This window comes from Lasioglossum baleicum, chromosome 20, assembly GCF_051020765.1.
Source record: "Lasioglossum baleicum chromosome 20, iyLasBale1, whole genome shotgun sequence".
Lineage (NCBI taxonomy): Eukaryota > Metazoa > Arthropoda > Insecta > Hymenoptera > Halictidae > Lasioglossum > Lasioglossum baleicum.
In genome coordinates, this window is record NC_134948.1 from 5,547,314 (window position 1) to 5,563,763 (window position 16,450).

The following is a 16,450-nucleotide window of genomic DNA, read 5'->3' on the forward strand; positions in this document are numbered from 1 at the left end:
CGCTCCTCCTCTGGTAGACTGTCGGGCTCCCGTTATATGACAACGCTCTGTGAACGGCGCCGGTTCTGCCAAATTCTTCCTCGCCACAGCCGGTCCGACTCCGTTCGCTAGCTTCGGATCGATCAGAACCACATGGCAGGCTCAAAGCGCCGGTTTACACCTCTCAGATCATCCCACTGTGTCTCGCGAGTCATAGAAACCGGTGCATGACAGTCGATGATGGCTACGTTTCGCGGTTGTTCAGCAAAAGACAAAATCTCACGTGTTCACTTTTTCATTACTCGCATGTAGTACTTACAATCCCGATAATTCTCGATCTCGACAAAGCTCCCATTCTGGCAGTCAAGAAACGAATTTCACAGTTCGAGATTGGTTTTCTGATTCGCTTCTAAGAATTCGCGTAAGTCGAGGACTTACGAATCGAATCGTTTCCGATGAAAGCATCTTTATAATCTCAATTATTGTGAAATCAAAAATCTGAAACGATCGAATCGATCATTTTGCGGCGCATTCGGTTGTTTCACTTACCACTGTCATCATTGTTGTGCGATAGTTGTAATCCCGCAGCGCACTTGACCCTACGCAACACGACACTGTATTCGAACGCGTTTCCGAAATAGAAACGATGCGAAGACACGGGCGAAAATAGGATTCCCCTTGGCAAATAGTTTCCGTTTTATTTCGAGAAACGTTACATAATTATTCCGCCGGCGACAGGAATTGTCTTTCCCTCGAGTGCCGGACCCGATTCGATCGAATCGTTATCAGTGGGACAGTAGCATCTTCGTGCAGGCGATAACGCCACTTCGGCTCTCGAGAGATCCTTCGTTAATGACGCCCTTGTTCTCCCAACCTAAGCCGAACACTTAAGTACGCCAATAATATATCAATCAGATTTTATCGGGCTCGGTGTTTATTCCTCGCCAAGCCACAGAAACGCGAACGAGCCGACACACTTTTGTGTTCCACCTGTCAGAACTTTCGTAGATGTGTTTATGTATTAAGTTTTCTCATTCTTCCCTTCGCTATGAGGATGACTTAGAGATCTTTTAACGCGAAACTGATGGTTCGCATTTATTTATAAAATTGGACGTCGCTTGTCACTCGTTGTTGACACTGTCTCACAAGAGAATAGAGCAGCATATTGCGAAACGGCGCGGCGTGCGCAAAAATTGCAGCGACAAGTGGTAACAGCCGCTAATTATTCAATTTTCGAGCTCTATTATCTCACACGCGGGGCATCGTACGCAGCAATGTTATCCCACGTTTTCGATGCGAATTGCTCTGTAGAAGAGCCTGATGTAGCCTCTGTTTCCCGTCGTAGCCCGAGGGGGTCGCAAAATTGCGAAACCGTCGATCCGTATCGGATCTTCATCGGACATTTTCGAGTATCGTTTCGATATCGACACGGTGGCTGTTCGACGATATCAAGCAGGTTCTAAACCGACGGTTGACAGACGTGCATAAATAGTCGGCGCAATTATGCGACTGCAGATGTTTTGCAAGATCCGCGTGGTCTTGCAGACTCGAAGAAGAAGAAGAGACGATGCTTGCGGGAGGCAACGAGGCGCGAGAAGAAAATTCCAATGAGTTAGGGGAACGGTTAATTACTTATGCCGGCTAATACATATAATAGCTGCATTCGCGAAATTGTAACGACTGCGCCGACGGTGTTGCAGAAACGATTGGGCAACAATGTCGAAGTTAGTTTCGCCGCGTTCCAGGAGGAAGCGATTAAACGCGACGACGTTGCGTGACAAGGATTGTGCCACCGTTCGTTTCAATTGTTCTCCTCTCTGTCTATATTCTTTCTGGTCGTCGCGCTCCTCTCTTTCGGGTTCGTTTGGAACGCCGGTGTGGCGTGATCCCCGAAATCCCGGATTCCCGAACGTGCCAGATGGAAAATGATCCGTCGGATCGCGCCGCAGCAATTTACTCGACTTTATCGCGGCCGCCCACGCTAATGCCATCGCACATATTTGCCCAGCCGATTAGCCTAATCGTCCGCGCCGGGGGATCTGTCAGCAGCGCGCCTCTCTCTGTCACTGGCAATCGCGACCGTGTTTACCGGCGGCTGTGTCTGCCGTCGATACCGGCCCGGGCTCGTTTCCTCGCTATCTTTCCACCGAAATCTAATCGAAACCGATCCGAATTAACCAATCAAACACGCCGACGGCCGTATTCGCCCTCCGGACAAATCGAATAAGATGTACACCATTATATCACGGTAGACTCCCTCTTAGTTGTCGATTGTTGATTGATTTTGTACTGTTAATGTATCCACGATTGCCACTTTTTCAGATCATCCCTCCGGAGAATGGCTCCAGGACTACAGATGCTCGAATCTTCAGGTTTTATCCAAGAATTTTTCCCATGACAGCGACCCTGCGGTGGATCTTTATCATTGACATAATGCCGATTCGCAGGGCTCATAGTCGGAAGTAACTTGGAGCTCGATGGGAGTCCCTGCACAAGGAGCAGGAAGCGATCGACGACAGCCGGCGCTGATCGATCGATCGAGCCGGCATCCGTGATCGATGCACGGTACCCGGCCTCTTTGTTCCATACTGTGGAAGAAAAAGAATCCTGTGATCGATGGAGTCGGGAATAAAAGTGGACGATAACGCTAGGGAAGGATAACTGCTGGAAAAAGCTCGCGTGCTCCGCTGCAGTACGAGAGTCGGAGAAATAGCAATGGTGAGACGATTTATTCCTTGGTAACCTGACCTCTGACAACTTCACTGAATAACAAATATTTTTGTACACACAATTACTCTGTGAGCGTACCAAAATTTTCACCAGACATGTACGAATTTTCGATAAGCTCGAGAGTGTTTTTAGAGGACACGTATATAAATAATTCTGATTCTTTTTCCAGTGCGAGAGTCCGAAGCTCCGAAAGGATCCAAAGGAGAATCGAATAAGGGAAAAGCGGAGACTGTAAAAGCGAAATGACGATAGCGAGTTCGCCGAGAAAGGAGCAGTAGGTCAGGCGTCCGATCTGTGGATATGCGTTTTTCTCGTTATTAGAGCCGAATGATAGAGCAGACGAGCCTTGATCTCCTGAGAGAAGGTCATCTGTGTCATCTCGGCGATCCTCTAATTGCCGCGTTTTTCTTCTGTTTTTCAGAAGATCTTCGCAAGATTGTTCCTCTCGGTGATGCGCAGTTCGGTCGTTTCGAAGTTGCAATCATAGATTACGCGGTTCTGTCTTTATCGCTCGACTAATTAGCTCCGGGCACGAGGCGTGATCGTAAAACGCGAATTTGTTTACGTGAACGCGTACGCGGAATCGTATAATCGAGCGTGAACGCGCGCCGGATAAATGATCGACTCGCTCCACTTGCCCACCACGGGAGACTGATCCTCCGAGAAACCGAACGACATAGAGAACCATAATCAATTCGATTTGCAAACGGATAAAGCCGCTCGAACTGGTCGCTGTATCTCCACGCTGAATTTGCACGTGCAACTTTGTATGATGCAACTAATTTAATTAGAACATATCTTGCGCTACACTTCCGGCGGATTCCTCCGGCAGTTACGTCGCTGTTGAAGATATGAAAATTCATTTAGCACGTGCCATCATCGTACTTGATGTATCTCCTTTCGCGGTTCTAGGGTCCTCGCAGCTCTCGTTGCAAAACGTCGCCCGCTAATCCCGTTTCCATTTATTCCATCGTCTCTTTTGCTTCCTGCCGTTATTATCCGCAACCCGCAGTCCGCAAATCGATCCCCGCCTCCTTTCTCTTTAAAGGCGTCTTCCTTTTTGCGAAAATTACGGAACGACCGCACAATGCGCGAACGGCTGCCTCGAGGCCGCCGGCAGGAGGAGAACCAGGTCGCTCCAGAATCCTCTTTCAATCTTAAAAACACAATCGCGATCTATCCTCTTTCGGCTTCGCCCTTTTCGGCTCTGGATACCTTAATCACAAGGATGCGCTGGATCGCGACAAGGACTACAGTGCGCTACGCTTTCAGTCCGCGCACAGTCGCTCTGTGACTCGGGGCTGGTTCTAGAGACTCGCACAGTCTCTCTGCAGGGCCTACAATTTTTTTCTAAGCTCTATCATTCGTCTAGAAGCCCTACAATTTTTCTAGAGGTGATACAGTGTACTCTGTATGCTCTACAATTTTTCTAGAGGCCTTATACTTCTTTTCACGAGTCCTAGAACTTTTTGGCAAGCCCTAGAATCTTTCAGGGATCATACTGTGAATGTTGAACTCTCTAAAAAATTTTCTACGTGTCCAACAATTTTTCGTGCGTATTTAAAAAGTCTCTACCGACTCTAACAATGATTTTGTGGATTTGCAGATGAAGTTCGCGCGACTATCTGCCGAGTGGATTATCTTTCCACGGAGGACGGATCCCTGATGGATTAACGACGTCTCGACAGTGGCCGCTGACGCGATAATTACCCGGACCGTATCCCCTGAGATTAATCTACGAATCTGGATTGTCCGCATCGAATTATCACCAGCTGCCCTTTCCCGGGTCGGTCGATTAACGCGCCGAGCAATTAATCGGCCAGTTGATCCGACTGACTTTATTAGGAGTTTTACTAGGTGACAGCTCGCTTTTCCGCCGATCTTGACCCGTTTTCTCTCGTTCCTGCATACTTTTTCTCCTCGGCTCGCCAGCTGCCAGTCTGATTTCCCGACAGACCGCGATCTCTTTGTTGGCGTTCGAGTGACGCTGCGGATCTAACATTTTAATACATAAATTTCATGCTCGACTTTTCTTTTCCCGTGAAACGCTGCGTCACTCTTTGAAATAGTCATTGTCGCCGCCTTGGTCTCTCTGTTATCCGGTTCTCGCATAATTCATTTGAAAATTCACGGTCGTCGCAGCGCGAGTCCGCGGACGCAAAAGGACAGAGAAAAGCGGGACGAAGTGAAAATGGCAACGAGCGCGAGACCGACCACGAAGAATGAAATATTAGGATCGGACGAATGACCGTACGCGGCTATCGTTTATCAAAGTCGTCGATGAGAGGCTCGCTCCGGCCTATCCGCGGATATTCGCAAAAAATCGTGCTCCATCGTTGGCTGTTTTATCCTTCGGCGTGTTGCTGAAAAAGAACAAAGCCGATAAAACAAAAAGCAAACGGCGACGAAGCGGAATTATTTTTCTCAAGGGAACGATTTGTCAGCGATGACGAAAGGACGAGGCCCGAAACTTGTACAGACGAATTAAACGCGTGGGAATCATCTCTAGCCTCTGGCGAACGACCATGCTGTCAGTCAATGTCTGATTCCTAATTGATAGCGCGGGAGGCTAACAAGTCTATTCCGATTGTATTCCGTTTTGTGAGAGGCTGCAAGAATCGGCGAACTTTGGAGCAATTTTGCAAAGCGAGGACAGGGCACAAAGACTGTCAGAAGCTGGCCAAAGCCTCGGTCGAGGTAGAAGCGCACGGTAGAGTTGCCGAAGTCAACGAGGCGCGAACAACAGGCTAATAGACGATGCACTTTCGACAATTGGACTCTACGCTTCAATTCAATCGCGTTAACACCTGCCCGCCGGGCCACGGACCGTGAAAACTGGAAAGGGCTCCCGAGTTAGGCGACCAGGATCCATCAAGATCCTTTAGAAAGCCCTAGGGTCTATAAAATGTTGATAAAAGACCATAGACAAATTTTACAGCCTGTGTAAATGTCGTGGGGCTTGTAGATAAATCGTAGAACTAGTAGAAATATTGTACAGCCTGTAGAAAGGACTTGCGCTACACGAAAGTATCGCTTTCTTCCCGAACAAGCGACTTTGTTGCTTGCGCAACGTTGGATCACGTGCGTGGTCGCTCGAAAGTTGTAGAACGGACCATGTGCGGTAACGAAGAGCCGCCATTAGGATTTTACATAAGTACTCCTGCAACCGCGCATCCACTATTGCGCTATCACGGATGCGTCGATGCAGTCGTAATAACCGCCGGAATCCTCGAAATTAATAACCATTTAATAAGTCACGCGAAATTGATGGCTCCCACGGAATGACTTGTCGATACGAAAATATGTAATTTCAGGGAACCAACTGGGCTCCGATGCGAGGACAATTGAAATGGAAACACGATTTCCCAAAGAATCTGCGAACTCTTCCCAGCGCTTGCAGCAAACAACGTTGGCCAGTGGTACGGGTGGGCGAGTACCAAAAATTTTCGGGTCCCGATCCGAGCTCGGGGAAAATACCCGACCCGAATCCAAATTCCCAGGTACCCGCCCACCCCTAGCTCCTAGAACTCCATAAAATCCTGAAGTTTCGTGTATCTTTAATTTCTCAGTAGCCAAGTCGTAATATATAACAACTGTGTTCACCCTACAGTTATTATAAAAAACAATCCATCCAGAAAAAAGTATCCATTTTTTATTTGATCGATAACAACAAAATCTACAGTGCGAATGTACTGTCGGTACAGTTACCTTGCCAGAAATCCACTATACCATCGAAGACACAGTGGATATTCCCTTCCTTACTGACGCACGGTAAACGTTCGCGAGAAATGATGTAATTTGTAGTTCGAAAGGGCCGCCGTGTTTTCTATGCCACGCGACGTTACCGACAGAACCAATTCTAACCAATTTTCCATCCACGTAGACATTTCCGAATTTTCTGATAAAGGTGTGTTGGAAATTACGATCGCGCTAGACCGCGGTCTAGAATACTATCAACGGTGAAACCGTAGGGAAGGTATTTCGTCGCAGTGAATGAAATACTCGTGGCGACGGGAATTCGTCGTGCAAACGGACGCCATTTTCGCTGCGAGCATCGGCCACGTCCTAACTTGATGGCAGGAGATTCGGATTCGTGTTTCCATCGTCGAGGACCGTGTTGTTGAATCTTCTGCGCATAAAAAGCGAGTTTCGTATATTTAAACATGGTACGTAGTCGAGAAATTCATCGAACACGCCCGTAAAATCTGTATTCGCGCCGGTAAACACCTGTGGACAGTCTTGTATAGTGACACCCGCAGCTCAGCCTGCCTCGTTTGACACGTCAAAATATCCACTCCGATTCATGAAGGAAAAACAATGTTCCCGCAACGTGACAACCTTTCCCCGCGATCGGCACACGCGACTCCGCTTTCGCCTCCTTCGAAATCCCACTCCAATATTCAGCCCCGAAGAATCTATTCAATTTTTTCGTCATGCCACCCTCGTCGAGCCAGACAGCGATACAGTTTCACACGTTTGTCCAGACGACCCTATAGACACGCGTTCCTCGCGTCAAAATGATCGTGCAACGATACTTGTTCCATCCTGACTGTGAACTCTTCTTTCGTTCCTCAGCCGCTCAGGTTAGATATCAAGAGGAAGCTCACTGCCCGCTCGGACAGAGTGAAGAGCTTAGATCTTCACCCGACAGAGCCGTGGATGCTCTGTTCCTTGTACCAAGGGAACGTCAATATCTGGAACCATGAGACCCAGACGCTGGTTAAAACTTTTGAAGTTTGCGAGGTCCCGGTACGGACAGCCAAATTCGTACCCAGGAAGAACTGGGTTGTTACGGGAGCAGATGACATGTTGATCAAAGTCTTCAATTACAACACATTGGAGAGGGTACACTCCTTCGAAGCGCACAGCGACTACATTAGGTGCATAGCGGTGCATCCGACACAACCATTTATATTAACCAGTAGTGGTATGTATTGCGTAGGTGTATTATCGATTCTTGTTTAAGCAAAAACTACAGCTATCTTGTATTTACTTTTTAGATGACATGTTGATCAAATTATGGAACTGGGAGAAGGCCTGGATAGGGCAACAAGTTTTCGAGGGGCACACCCACTACGTAATGCAAATAGTGTTCAACCCGAAAGACAACAATACGTTTGCCAGCGCATCTTTGGACAGGACGGTGAAAGTATGGCAACTAGGTTCCTCCACGGCGAATTTTACATTAGAGGGTCACGACAAGGGTATTAACTGCGTGGATTATTACCACGGCGGAGACAAACCGTACTTAATATCGGGTGCCGACGACAAACTCGTTAAGATTTGGGATTATCAGAACAAGACCTGCGTACAGACGCTGGAAGGACACACGCAGAACATTTCGGCCGTCTGTTTCCATCCAGAGTTGCCGATCATTCTCACCGGTTCGGAGGATGGAACGGTGAGGATATGGCACGCAGGAACCTACAGATTAGAATCCTCCCTGAACTACGGATTCGAGCGAGTGTGGACGATAGCTTGCATGAAAAGCTCCAACAATGTAGCGATCGGTTACGACGAGGGTAGCGTTATGGTAAAAGTTGGCAGGGAGGAGCCAGCGGTGTCTATGGACTCGTTGGGTGGTAAAATCGTGTGGGCGAAGCACAGCGAGATCCAACAAGTGAATTTGAAGGCCTTAGGGGAGGAAGCGCAAGACGGAGAGCGACTGCCGTTGGCGGTGAAGGACATGGGTGCTTGCGAAATCTATCCGCAGACCATCCAACATAATCCCAACGGGAGATTCCTGGTGGTGTGCGGAGATGGGGAATACATTATTTACACGTCCATGGCACTAAGAAACAAAGCGTTCGGTCAGGCATCGGAGTTCGTATGGGCTGCCGATTCGAGTCAGTACGCTGTCAGAGAGAGCAACACCACCGTGAAAGTCTTCAAGACTTTCAAAGAGAAGAAAAGCTTCAAGCCCGACTTCGGGGCTGATGGTTCGCGCATAATAATTGCTAATTATTCGAATGGTTTCTCTTCTGATCGATTTTACATCGAATTTCTCTCGCAGGCATCTTCGGTGGCTTTCTGTTGGGAGTATCTTCGGGATCGGGCCTATCCTTCTTCGACTGGGACACGCTGAAGCTGATTCGTCGTATAGACATTCAGCCGACGCACGTATACTGGGCAGAGAACGCTTCGCTCGTAGCACTGGCGACGTCCGATCAATATTTTATCCTGAAATATCACGCCGATGCCGTTTCAAACGCACCAGAAAATTCGGAGGACATCGAGGACGCGTTCGAGGTCAGACACAGTTGTACCTTCCTGCGTGCGACTATTATTGGTGTGCATTGTAGCACGCGTATCAATCGTTACGTTGTCTTTCAGATGGTCGCCGAGATGAGCGAGGTGGTGAAGACGGGTCTCTGGGTCGGCGACTGCTTCATCTACACGAACAGCGTGAACCGTGTGAACTACTTCGTTGGCGGAGAAGTAGTGACCGTCTCGCATTTAGACCGGCCGATGTATCTGCTCGGTTACGTGCCCAGGGACAACAGGTTGTACTTGTGCGACAAAGAGCTCTCCGTGGTCTCCTATTCTCTGCTGCTGTCGGTGCTCGAGTATCAAACGGCGGTGATGCGAAAAGACTTCGAGACCGCGGACAGAGTGTTACCGACGGTTCCCAGAGAGCACCGGACCAGGGTGGCGCACTTCCTGGAGAAGCAGGGATTCAAGGAGCAAGCGTTGGCAGTATCGACAGATCCGGAACACAGGTTCGAGCTGGCTTTGGCGTTAGGGGACCTCACGACAGCTCACACGCTCGCCAAAGAAGCGAACAGCCAGCAAAAGTGGCGACAACTCGCGTCCCTGGCGACCCAGAAAGGCAAACTGTGCTTAGCGCAGGAGTGTCTGCATCAGGCTCAAGACTTCGGCGGGCTTCTGTTGCTGGCGACCAGCACCGGGAACGCGGATATGATACAAAAGCTCGGCAACGACGCGGACGACACAGGGAAGAACAACATCTCGTTCCTGTCGTACTTTATTTTAGGTGATCTGGACAAATGTTTGGACATTCTCATCAAGACGGACAGAATACCGGAGGCCGCGTTTTTCGCGAGGACGTACGTGCCCAGCAAGATCTCGTCCATCGTGAAACTGTGGAAGGAGAAGTTGTCGGCGGTCAGCGAGAAGGCTGGACAGAGTCTGGCTGATCCGGAACAGTACGAGAACCTGTTCCCCGGGTACAGCGAAGCGCTCAAGGTAGAACAATTTTTGAGGGACGAGAGTCGGCAGAAAATCCCAGCGTCCGCGTTCCCCATGATGAAAGTAAGCAAGCGATTCTCACTCGAGGTGATCAACCGGATGCGACACCTGATTCATCCTGTTTACTTGTTCGTTATTGTAGTCGAACGTGGAGCGGAAACCGTTGGATGAGATGTTAGCGGCGGAGCAAACGAATCGATTCGCCTTCAAGTCCGGCAACAACGGCCTCAGCGAATCGGAAGTGCCATCGCCAGAAGCTTTGACCGACAGGTTACAGGATCTGGATATCGGTAAGGTAGCGACTCCGTCCACCGAGATACCAGCCGTTCCCGAGAAGACGAGAACTACCAGCAGCTCGAGGCCGCTCACAGTCGACGAAGATGATCTGGACCTTGATCTCGAGATCGATGATACCATCGACACGACTGTAAGCCTGTTACACCAGCATACATACTTGTTAATTGCGGTCCTCGTCTCTATGTTCATCGAGCTTTACACGCGTAACTGTCTGGCCCGTTTTCTCCGACTGTTTCCCGGTTTTAACGCAACCATTTTTACTGTGCATGCTGACACCTAAGTGCTTCTGAAAGACAAAGTAAGTGTAACGGCACGGCCACTCAACCACAGTGGTGTTTCATTCTTCCAGGGTTTCGTGAGTCGAGGAATCGCCGACCGATATAATCGACTGTGTTTAGTTATGCGCTAGGCTTCCTTTTTTTTTTTGGTACACGACCGGATGTAGCCGGAGGAAGATGAAGAGTATGTTCCAAGGTCCGAGGTCGGCACGGTTAGGGTAGCATCGACGTCGCGAGATAGGTGAATCGGGGTCAAATATGGGTGGGCAGGAGCAGAGAGTCGCAATTACAACGCGTAGCTGAAGGGCTCTTCGAATACGAACGGGTAACTCTAGAAGGGTATTACATTACCGAAACGGTTTGAGGCGGACTGTATCAGGCACACGCGACTATCGATCCTGGTTAAACCTTCAGGGACGTAACTAGTGTAGCATAGTAACTCTGATGTGTATTTAAAAGTATAGAAAGAAACTAATAATCGCTCGTCGTTCTCGAAGGGTTAATGTTTGTGTTTAATGAGAATGTTAGGTGGTGGAAGAATTTCAGAATTTTGTTCTCGGACTTCGCTTTGTCGTGTTTCGAAAGCCATTCGGGCCTCGAGGAGAAACAATCCGTTGCCATAAATGCAGCTGGAACGGGAGACAGAGGACCATTAAGGCTTGTTGACTTCTCGCCCTGGTCACGGTTCATTTTCTTTACGGCCTTATTGCCATAACACTCCCGACACAGAGAGACCCACCACTGCACTTCGCCTCTTGCTTTCTCTCCTCAGACCACGAACACTCTCTCTTCATGGTAGCGCAACGATCACCGTAGCGTAGTCAAACTGTGTGCGCAACGGCATGGCTTGGAAAGCGGTAATTTGTTAATAATCATGGCAAGCGAGTCGCTGTGCTCGTCATTAAGACGATGTCGCTTTCCAGACCACTGTAGAGACGCGATTCTAGCTAACCAGGGAACATAGTCAAGTTACAAATGTAGTATTAGTTACGTTAAAAATCTGTGTCGAATATTTTTCTGAGAACTACTCGTGTAACTTGAACACGTTCCCACGTAAGAAGCTCGATATCTTACCGATTTGTTGTTAATTGTGGAAATGTTTGTTGTTCCAGGGTGTGACTCTCGACGACGACCTCCTCAACGAAGATTAGCCGTTCGGTTGGAAGGCGAGCAGCGCGGTTGTCGCGCGATTTCCATTCTCCTTCCGTCAGTCATTCCCCGCGTCGTCGCCGACCAGAGTCGTTTAGAAAATCAAGTATTACTGTTGGAGGACATTTGTTGTGCGCGAGTGTTTTTATCAACGCATCATCCGATTCAGAATATATAACGCAGTCTGCACACGCGGAGTTTGTCCCCGTGTGCCGGAGATTAAATATATTATTAATATAACACAGAAAAAAAAGAACAAAAAAAAACCGCCTGCGGCACGTTTTTAATCTCTTTCTCTTGTCACTTTCCTTTTCGCAGCCTTCCGATATCCCTCGGAGAACACGACGTCTCAGAAAATAATCCTCCCGACACACACACACAAACACACCGACACCACCCCCAGAGGAAGGTAAATGGAGAACCGTGTGCACGAACGACAAATGTACTAGCCGGAAGTCATCCGATAGATTTTTTAGGATAAGAGAAAAAAAAAACGATGCGTTCGAAACTTTAACCACTATCTACTTTCTCCGTTGTCTGTCGCATCCTTCGCCGGAGGACCTCCGAACGCGTGCACGATAGAGCCCAGCGTCACCTAGGAATGTAACAGGATCGGACATCGCCACTTGTCCGATCCCTATCGAATGTTAAACATAGTTGTAGGTATGCCGTCTCCTGCGTGGAGACTCTCTACGTTAAACAACATTGTACAGTCCGTATTAAATATACTATTTGTATAACAGAACCCGCCCACGCATGTTCTCAATCTGTGGAATTTTATTTTTCAGCTAACACGTTCGTCTATCTTTCTCTTTACACTGTTCCATGCTATCCTATCCTTCTTCACGCGGACAGGTATGATCATTATTCTGCTCTATAACTAAATCTTCTGTGCAAGTATTTAATGCAAGCTGAACTTTTCCGGACTATAGCCACATCTGATCTCTATCGTCTCCACGTCATCTTCATCGGTCGCAGAAAATCATCCACGAAAACGCAGCGAGCTTTCCTCGGAGTGGTCCAAAAATAATCCAAACGTATAATCAGCTGCGAACACGTTTTCCTCTTCTGTCTCGCTGAAATAGTCCTCGATTTTCCTGCACACGTACGTGACCTTACACGAGAAAGGGAGACGCGCAGAATGCACACGTGGGGTACGTGATCGGTACGAACTATCGAATTCCATCTCTGTTTTCAATAACGAGCTGTGCTACGGGAACAGCCCGCCGCCGATCCTAAATGTCAGCATTTATTCAACTCGGTCGTTTCTCTGAATTAGAAAAAGTCCTTTTGTTTAATACTCTACATGTGCGAATGTTTAATTGAGGTAACATCGAAATCAAACCAATGTAATTAACACTAGGTTTACGGGACTCGTCAAAATGACGGGTTCTAATATTCTTAATTTGCGATAATTAAGATTGTAAAGATGCTTCCCTGAGGAATTATTTACCAAATTTATTTCTTGGGCCAAAAATTTGGATAGATACATATACTTGTTATGTTTATAAAGCAATGTGGAATTTTTAGAGCTCCGTAAACCTAGTGTTAAACGCGAAAATTTGAAGCTGACAGGGATCGACACACCCTGGACAGTAAACGGAGGTCGCGTGGTGTGTCGGTATTGGAAAGAGCGATTGGAAAAGACAGCGAGACATGTGAGGGTTCGCATAGGGATGCGAGTTTGCTAGATGTCCGGATACTTATGGACGGGACTGTGTCTGTATTCCGTTATTTTCATCGAGAGCGAGCTAGGGCGGGGGAGGGGCTGGTGTTCAGAACAGATTGAGGAATCGCTCGTGTCACGATAACAAGAGACACGGGGGACGAGGACGGATTAATCGCGTGTAAATTTACGCTGGAACCTGGGCGGAGGGGATGAATCGGTGCAACCGTCGCTCGACTGAAAAACGTCGGAGGAGTAGGTGGAGGAGAGGGAGAGAGGGAGAGACGAAAAGATAGCCGTGCGCGAGTCGCCTCGAAAATAGAAACGGCTTCGTTGACACTCCGCTACAAATTGTCCGTGTCGTTATGCTCTTTGTAAAAGCCAGCGTTCTTTCTTGGACCGCCGTGAATTCTTCGCCTTGCGCGCCGCGTCGAGCCTCTTGCAGTCCGTTTCATCTACGGAGCATTGAAAGGAAAATAGTTATCGATGGACTGCGGATTTTTATGCGAAATAAAAATTGTCTTAATGACTCTAATAGATTCAAAATAATGCAAACATCACATAAGAACCTGCAGTCTGGCGATCAATAAAATAGTTAAACATTATTAGCAGCCGCTTGTAAAATCGAGCTACACAGCTAACAGGCTTGTAACGTCGTTTAGCTTGTTAATGAATTTTCGAGCTGTAAACGCTGTCTGTTCATAGTAGAAACTGTGAGAATCTTCACGCGTCCGTCGCGACGATGAAAAACGTGGTCGCGAGGATCGCCTACTATTTTTTGTAATAGGCCTCAGCTAGGTCGGCCGTGGAATATAATTAACTGATTTTAGGTGACGCGTTCCGGAGAGTAAATGGACCGAGCCGGGATAGCGTAACATCGGTTCCTCTCGGCACGGCGTCGTCCGGGAGAATTTATTGCCGTCTGTTCCGCGCGCGGGGATTACCAGAACTCGGTCGAACGATATCTGACACACTCTCCCCTGTCTCGTCCAGTTAAATCCACTCTAACGACCGCGTAAACGAGCCGAGTAATTTTTGAGGTGGCCAAATTTAAGGGCTCTACACGATCACCACTATAAAACGATCTTCCACATTTCCTTCAAAGATAACCGCCGATCGGTGCAGTTCGAAACTTTGTACGCTTGCTACCCAACATCCGGAGAATGTGTTCGAATTTGTTCAATCATCAATTTTTACATTGTTCAACGCTACTACTATGTTTTATCAAAATACAACGCACGTACGAACGTTTCAATGATCTGCTGTATTTGAAAAAATTGTGGATGAAGTAGAGGACTCGTTATGCGTGCTCTCAGGAGCCAACGAGGCGCACCAAGACACGCGCGCGCTAGGAAGAGCCTGTGAAGCTGCTAATAGTCGCCTAAACGGTCGACACGCTTGCCATGGCTGTCGCTATATGTCACCTCCGCCCTCTATTTACACGCCACGATGCACGTGCATGAGAATCTCGTCGCGACGGAAGCTGAGGAATTCCCCCGGCGTCTTCGGCCTCTGCGTTCAGCCTTCAGCCTTTGCTTTCACCTCGGGAGAAAAACGCGATTGACCGATCCCGTTGTGCCACCTGACGCTCCCAATTTCTGTACATTAACTCCTATCTGGAGTTCTCTCTAGTTTGACGCCCATCTCTGAGAATTTTTGCAAGGGAACCTATCGAGTACTATTATTCCAAACTTGGTGTACTTATTACCAGTACTCCTAGAATGTATTCGAATGTTTTGACGAAGCTATGCTTTGTCAAACCAGAGAGAGACTCCTTGACAGAATCCTAGAGAATGGATCTAACATGTTTGTGTGTCTTCTTAGGTGTGGACAAACTGTTCGTGTCACCGATCATCGGGAGAATGGTGGATTGTCCTCCGGGGTGAGCTACGACTAGTTTATTTACCGAGGGAGCCGAGGCAGTAATAGCTGAATGGCGGTCACGTTGCGCTATAAAATATTGCACCCACATCTTTGTAACTCGAGCCAGGGAACGCCGCGCGCCGGCTGAAACACGCCGAATGATTTACCTGACTTTCAGTGGATTCGTTCCGCAAGGAGGAGCCCGCGGCCGATAATTAACGTTCTTGTTTGCTTATTATCAAGCGTGTTTGCGCAAACCGATCGGCATCTGACATTTATGCGTCGCGTATCGGCGGAACCAGTCCCCGAAGAAAATAATCGATAGACTGCGGATCTTTATGCAAAGTTGAAATTGTTGGCATCGATTGTGGGAAACAGTAACCATGTAGACCTCCATTTTCTTCGTTAACAATCGAATATTTTGCACTCTTCAATTTTGTTAATATTTTTACGGTTTTAATCAAACAGCCGGGAACTATTTTATTTTGCCAAAAATCCTTAAAGCTGAAAATTTAACCATTCCACTTTCAATATCTCGTGTCGAGTGTGCATGAAAGTCTGTAAGAACCGCCCTCTAGTTACCGAAACGCAAATTCGTTGGACAGTGTAATTAACAGGGGTACCGCCATCGTCAACCCCTCCTTCCGCACGATTCATTTATTGATCCGCTCAGACTACAATGTTTTCCGTCGTCAAACACTCACGACAATCCTTTTGCAGGTCCGGCGGAGCTGATAGAAAAAGGTTCGCCACGACCTACAGCTAATGGCGACAACAGGAGCAACAAGGATTCGCGAGGACTGTCCTATTGGACAGATGGATCCTCCCTTCTCAACTGGCAGTCTCTCACCTGGCTGGCTCGACCAATCGCGACCCGCCTGCGCTATCTCTCCCTGCGGACGCTCATCTTGAAGGGGACACCATCGTTTTCACCTGTCTCCGCTGCAGCCAATGATCTGCTCTCCTCCGGACACTCCCTTTTAGATTAGGTCTCTGGATACCTGAGTTTTCATCAAACATGGCTCCCTTTCCGCATAATTGGGTCAAGTTCGAGGGTGTTCAGATCATCGAATCTGCACAATTCTTTGAACGAAAAAGTATGCTCACGTTTTGTGTAAAAAGTTTTCTCGAGGAAACGACGGATTTCGCAGAACGAAATTCAGTAATCCTTTGAATTTGCGAAATTGGAAATCGAACGTGGTTCGTCGATTTCCGTAAAACCGCGCCGTCCATCGAGTATCCGTCGCTTCGAGGGCCATCGAGCACGCAAGATTTATTT

At 48.0% G+C, this 16,450-nt stretch overlaps 1 protein-coding gene and 1 long non-coding RNA gene across 4 annotated transcripts; both read left to right on the top strand.

The window, feature by feature from the left end:
• The first annotated feature begins 65 nt into the window (after positions 1 to 65).
• Positions 66 to 6,438, top strand: LOC143218657 (uncharacterized). Of its 2 annotated transcripts, XR_013011127.1 has the most exons (5): positions 66 to 2,227; positions 2,302 to 2,351; positions 2,427 to 2,697; positions 2,879 to 2,987; positions 4,316 to 6,438. It is a non-coding gene; the product is annotated as an uncharacterized LOC143218657 (long non-coding RNA). The 2 variants fall into 2 exon arrangements; XR_013011128.1 differs by lacking the exons at positions 2,879 to 2,987; positions 4,316 to 6,438 and having other exon boundaries at positions 2,427 to 2,872.
• A 167-nt stretch (positions 6,439 to 6,605) lies between these two features.
• Positions 6,606 to 11,929, top strand: Beta'cop (coatomer subunit beta'). 2 transcript variants are annotated; one of them, XM_076443933.1, is made up of 8 exons: positions 6,606 to 6,875; positions 7,285 to 7,636; positions 7,710 to 8,648; positions 8,723 to 8,958; positions 9,043 to 9,981; positions 10,061 to 10,345; positions 10,497 to 10,513; positions 11,606 to 11,929. In XM_076443933.1, the coding sequence occupies exons 1-7, from the start codon at positions 6,873 to 6,875 to the stop codon at positions 10,503 to 10,505; spliced, it is 2,763 nt and encodes a 920-aa protein (XP_076300048.1). In that variant the 5' UTR covers positions 6,606 to 6,872; the 3' UTR covers positions 10,506 to 10,513; positions 11,606 to 11,929. The 2 variants fall into 2 exon arrangements, with proteins under 2 accessions (XP_076300048.1, XP_076300047.1); XM_076443932.1 differs by lacking the exon at positions 10,497 to 10,513.
• Positions 11,930 to 16,450: the final 4,521 nt, after the last annotated feature.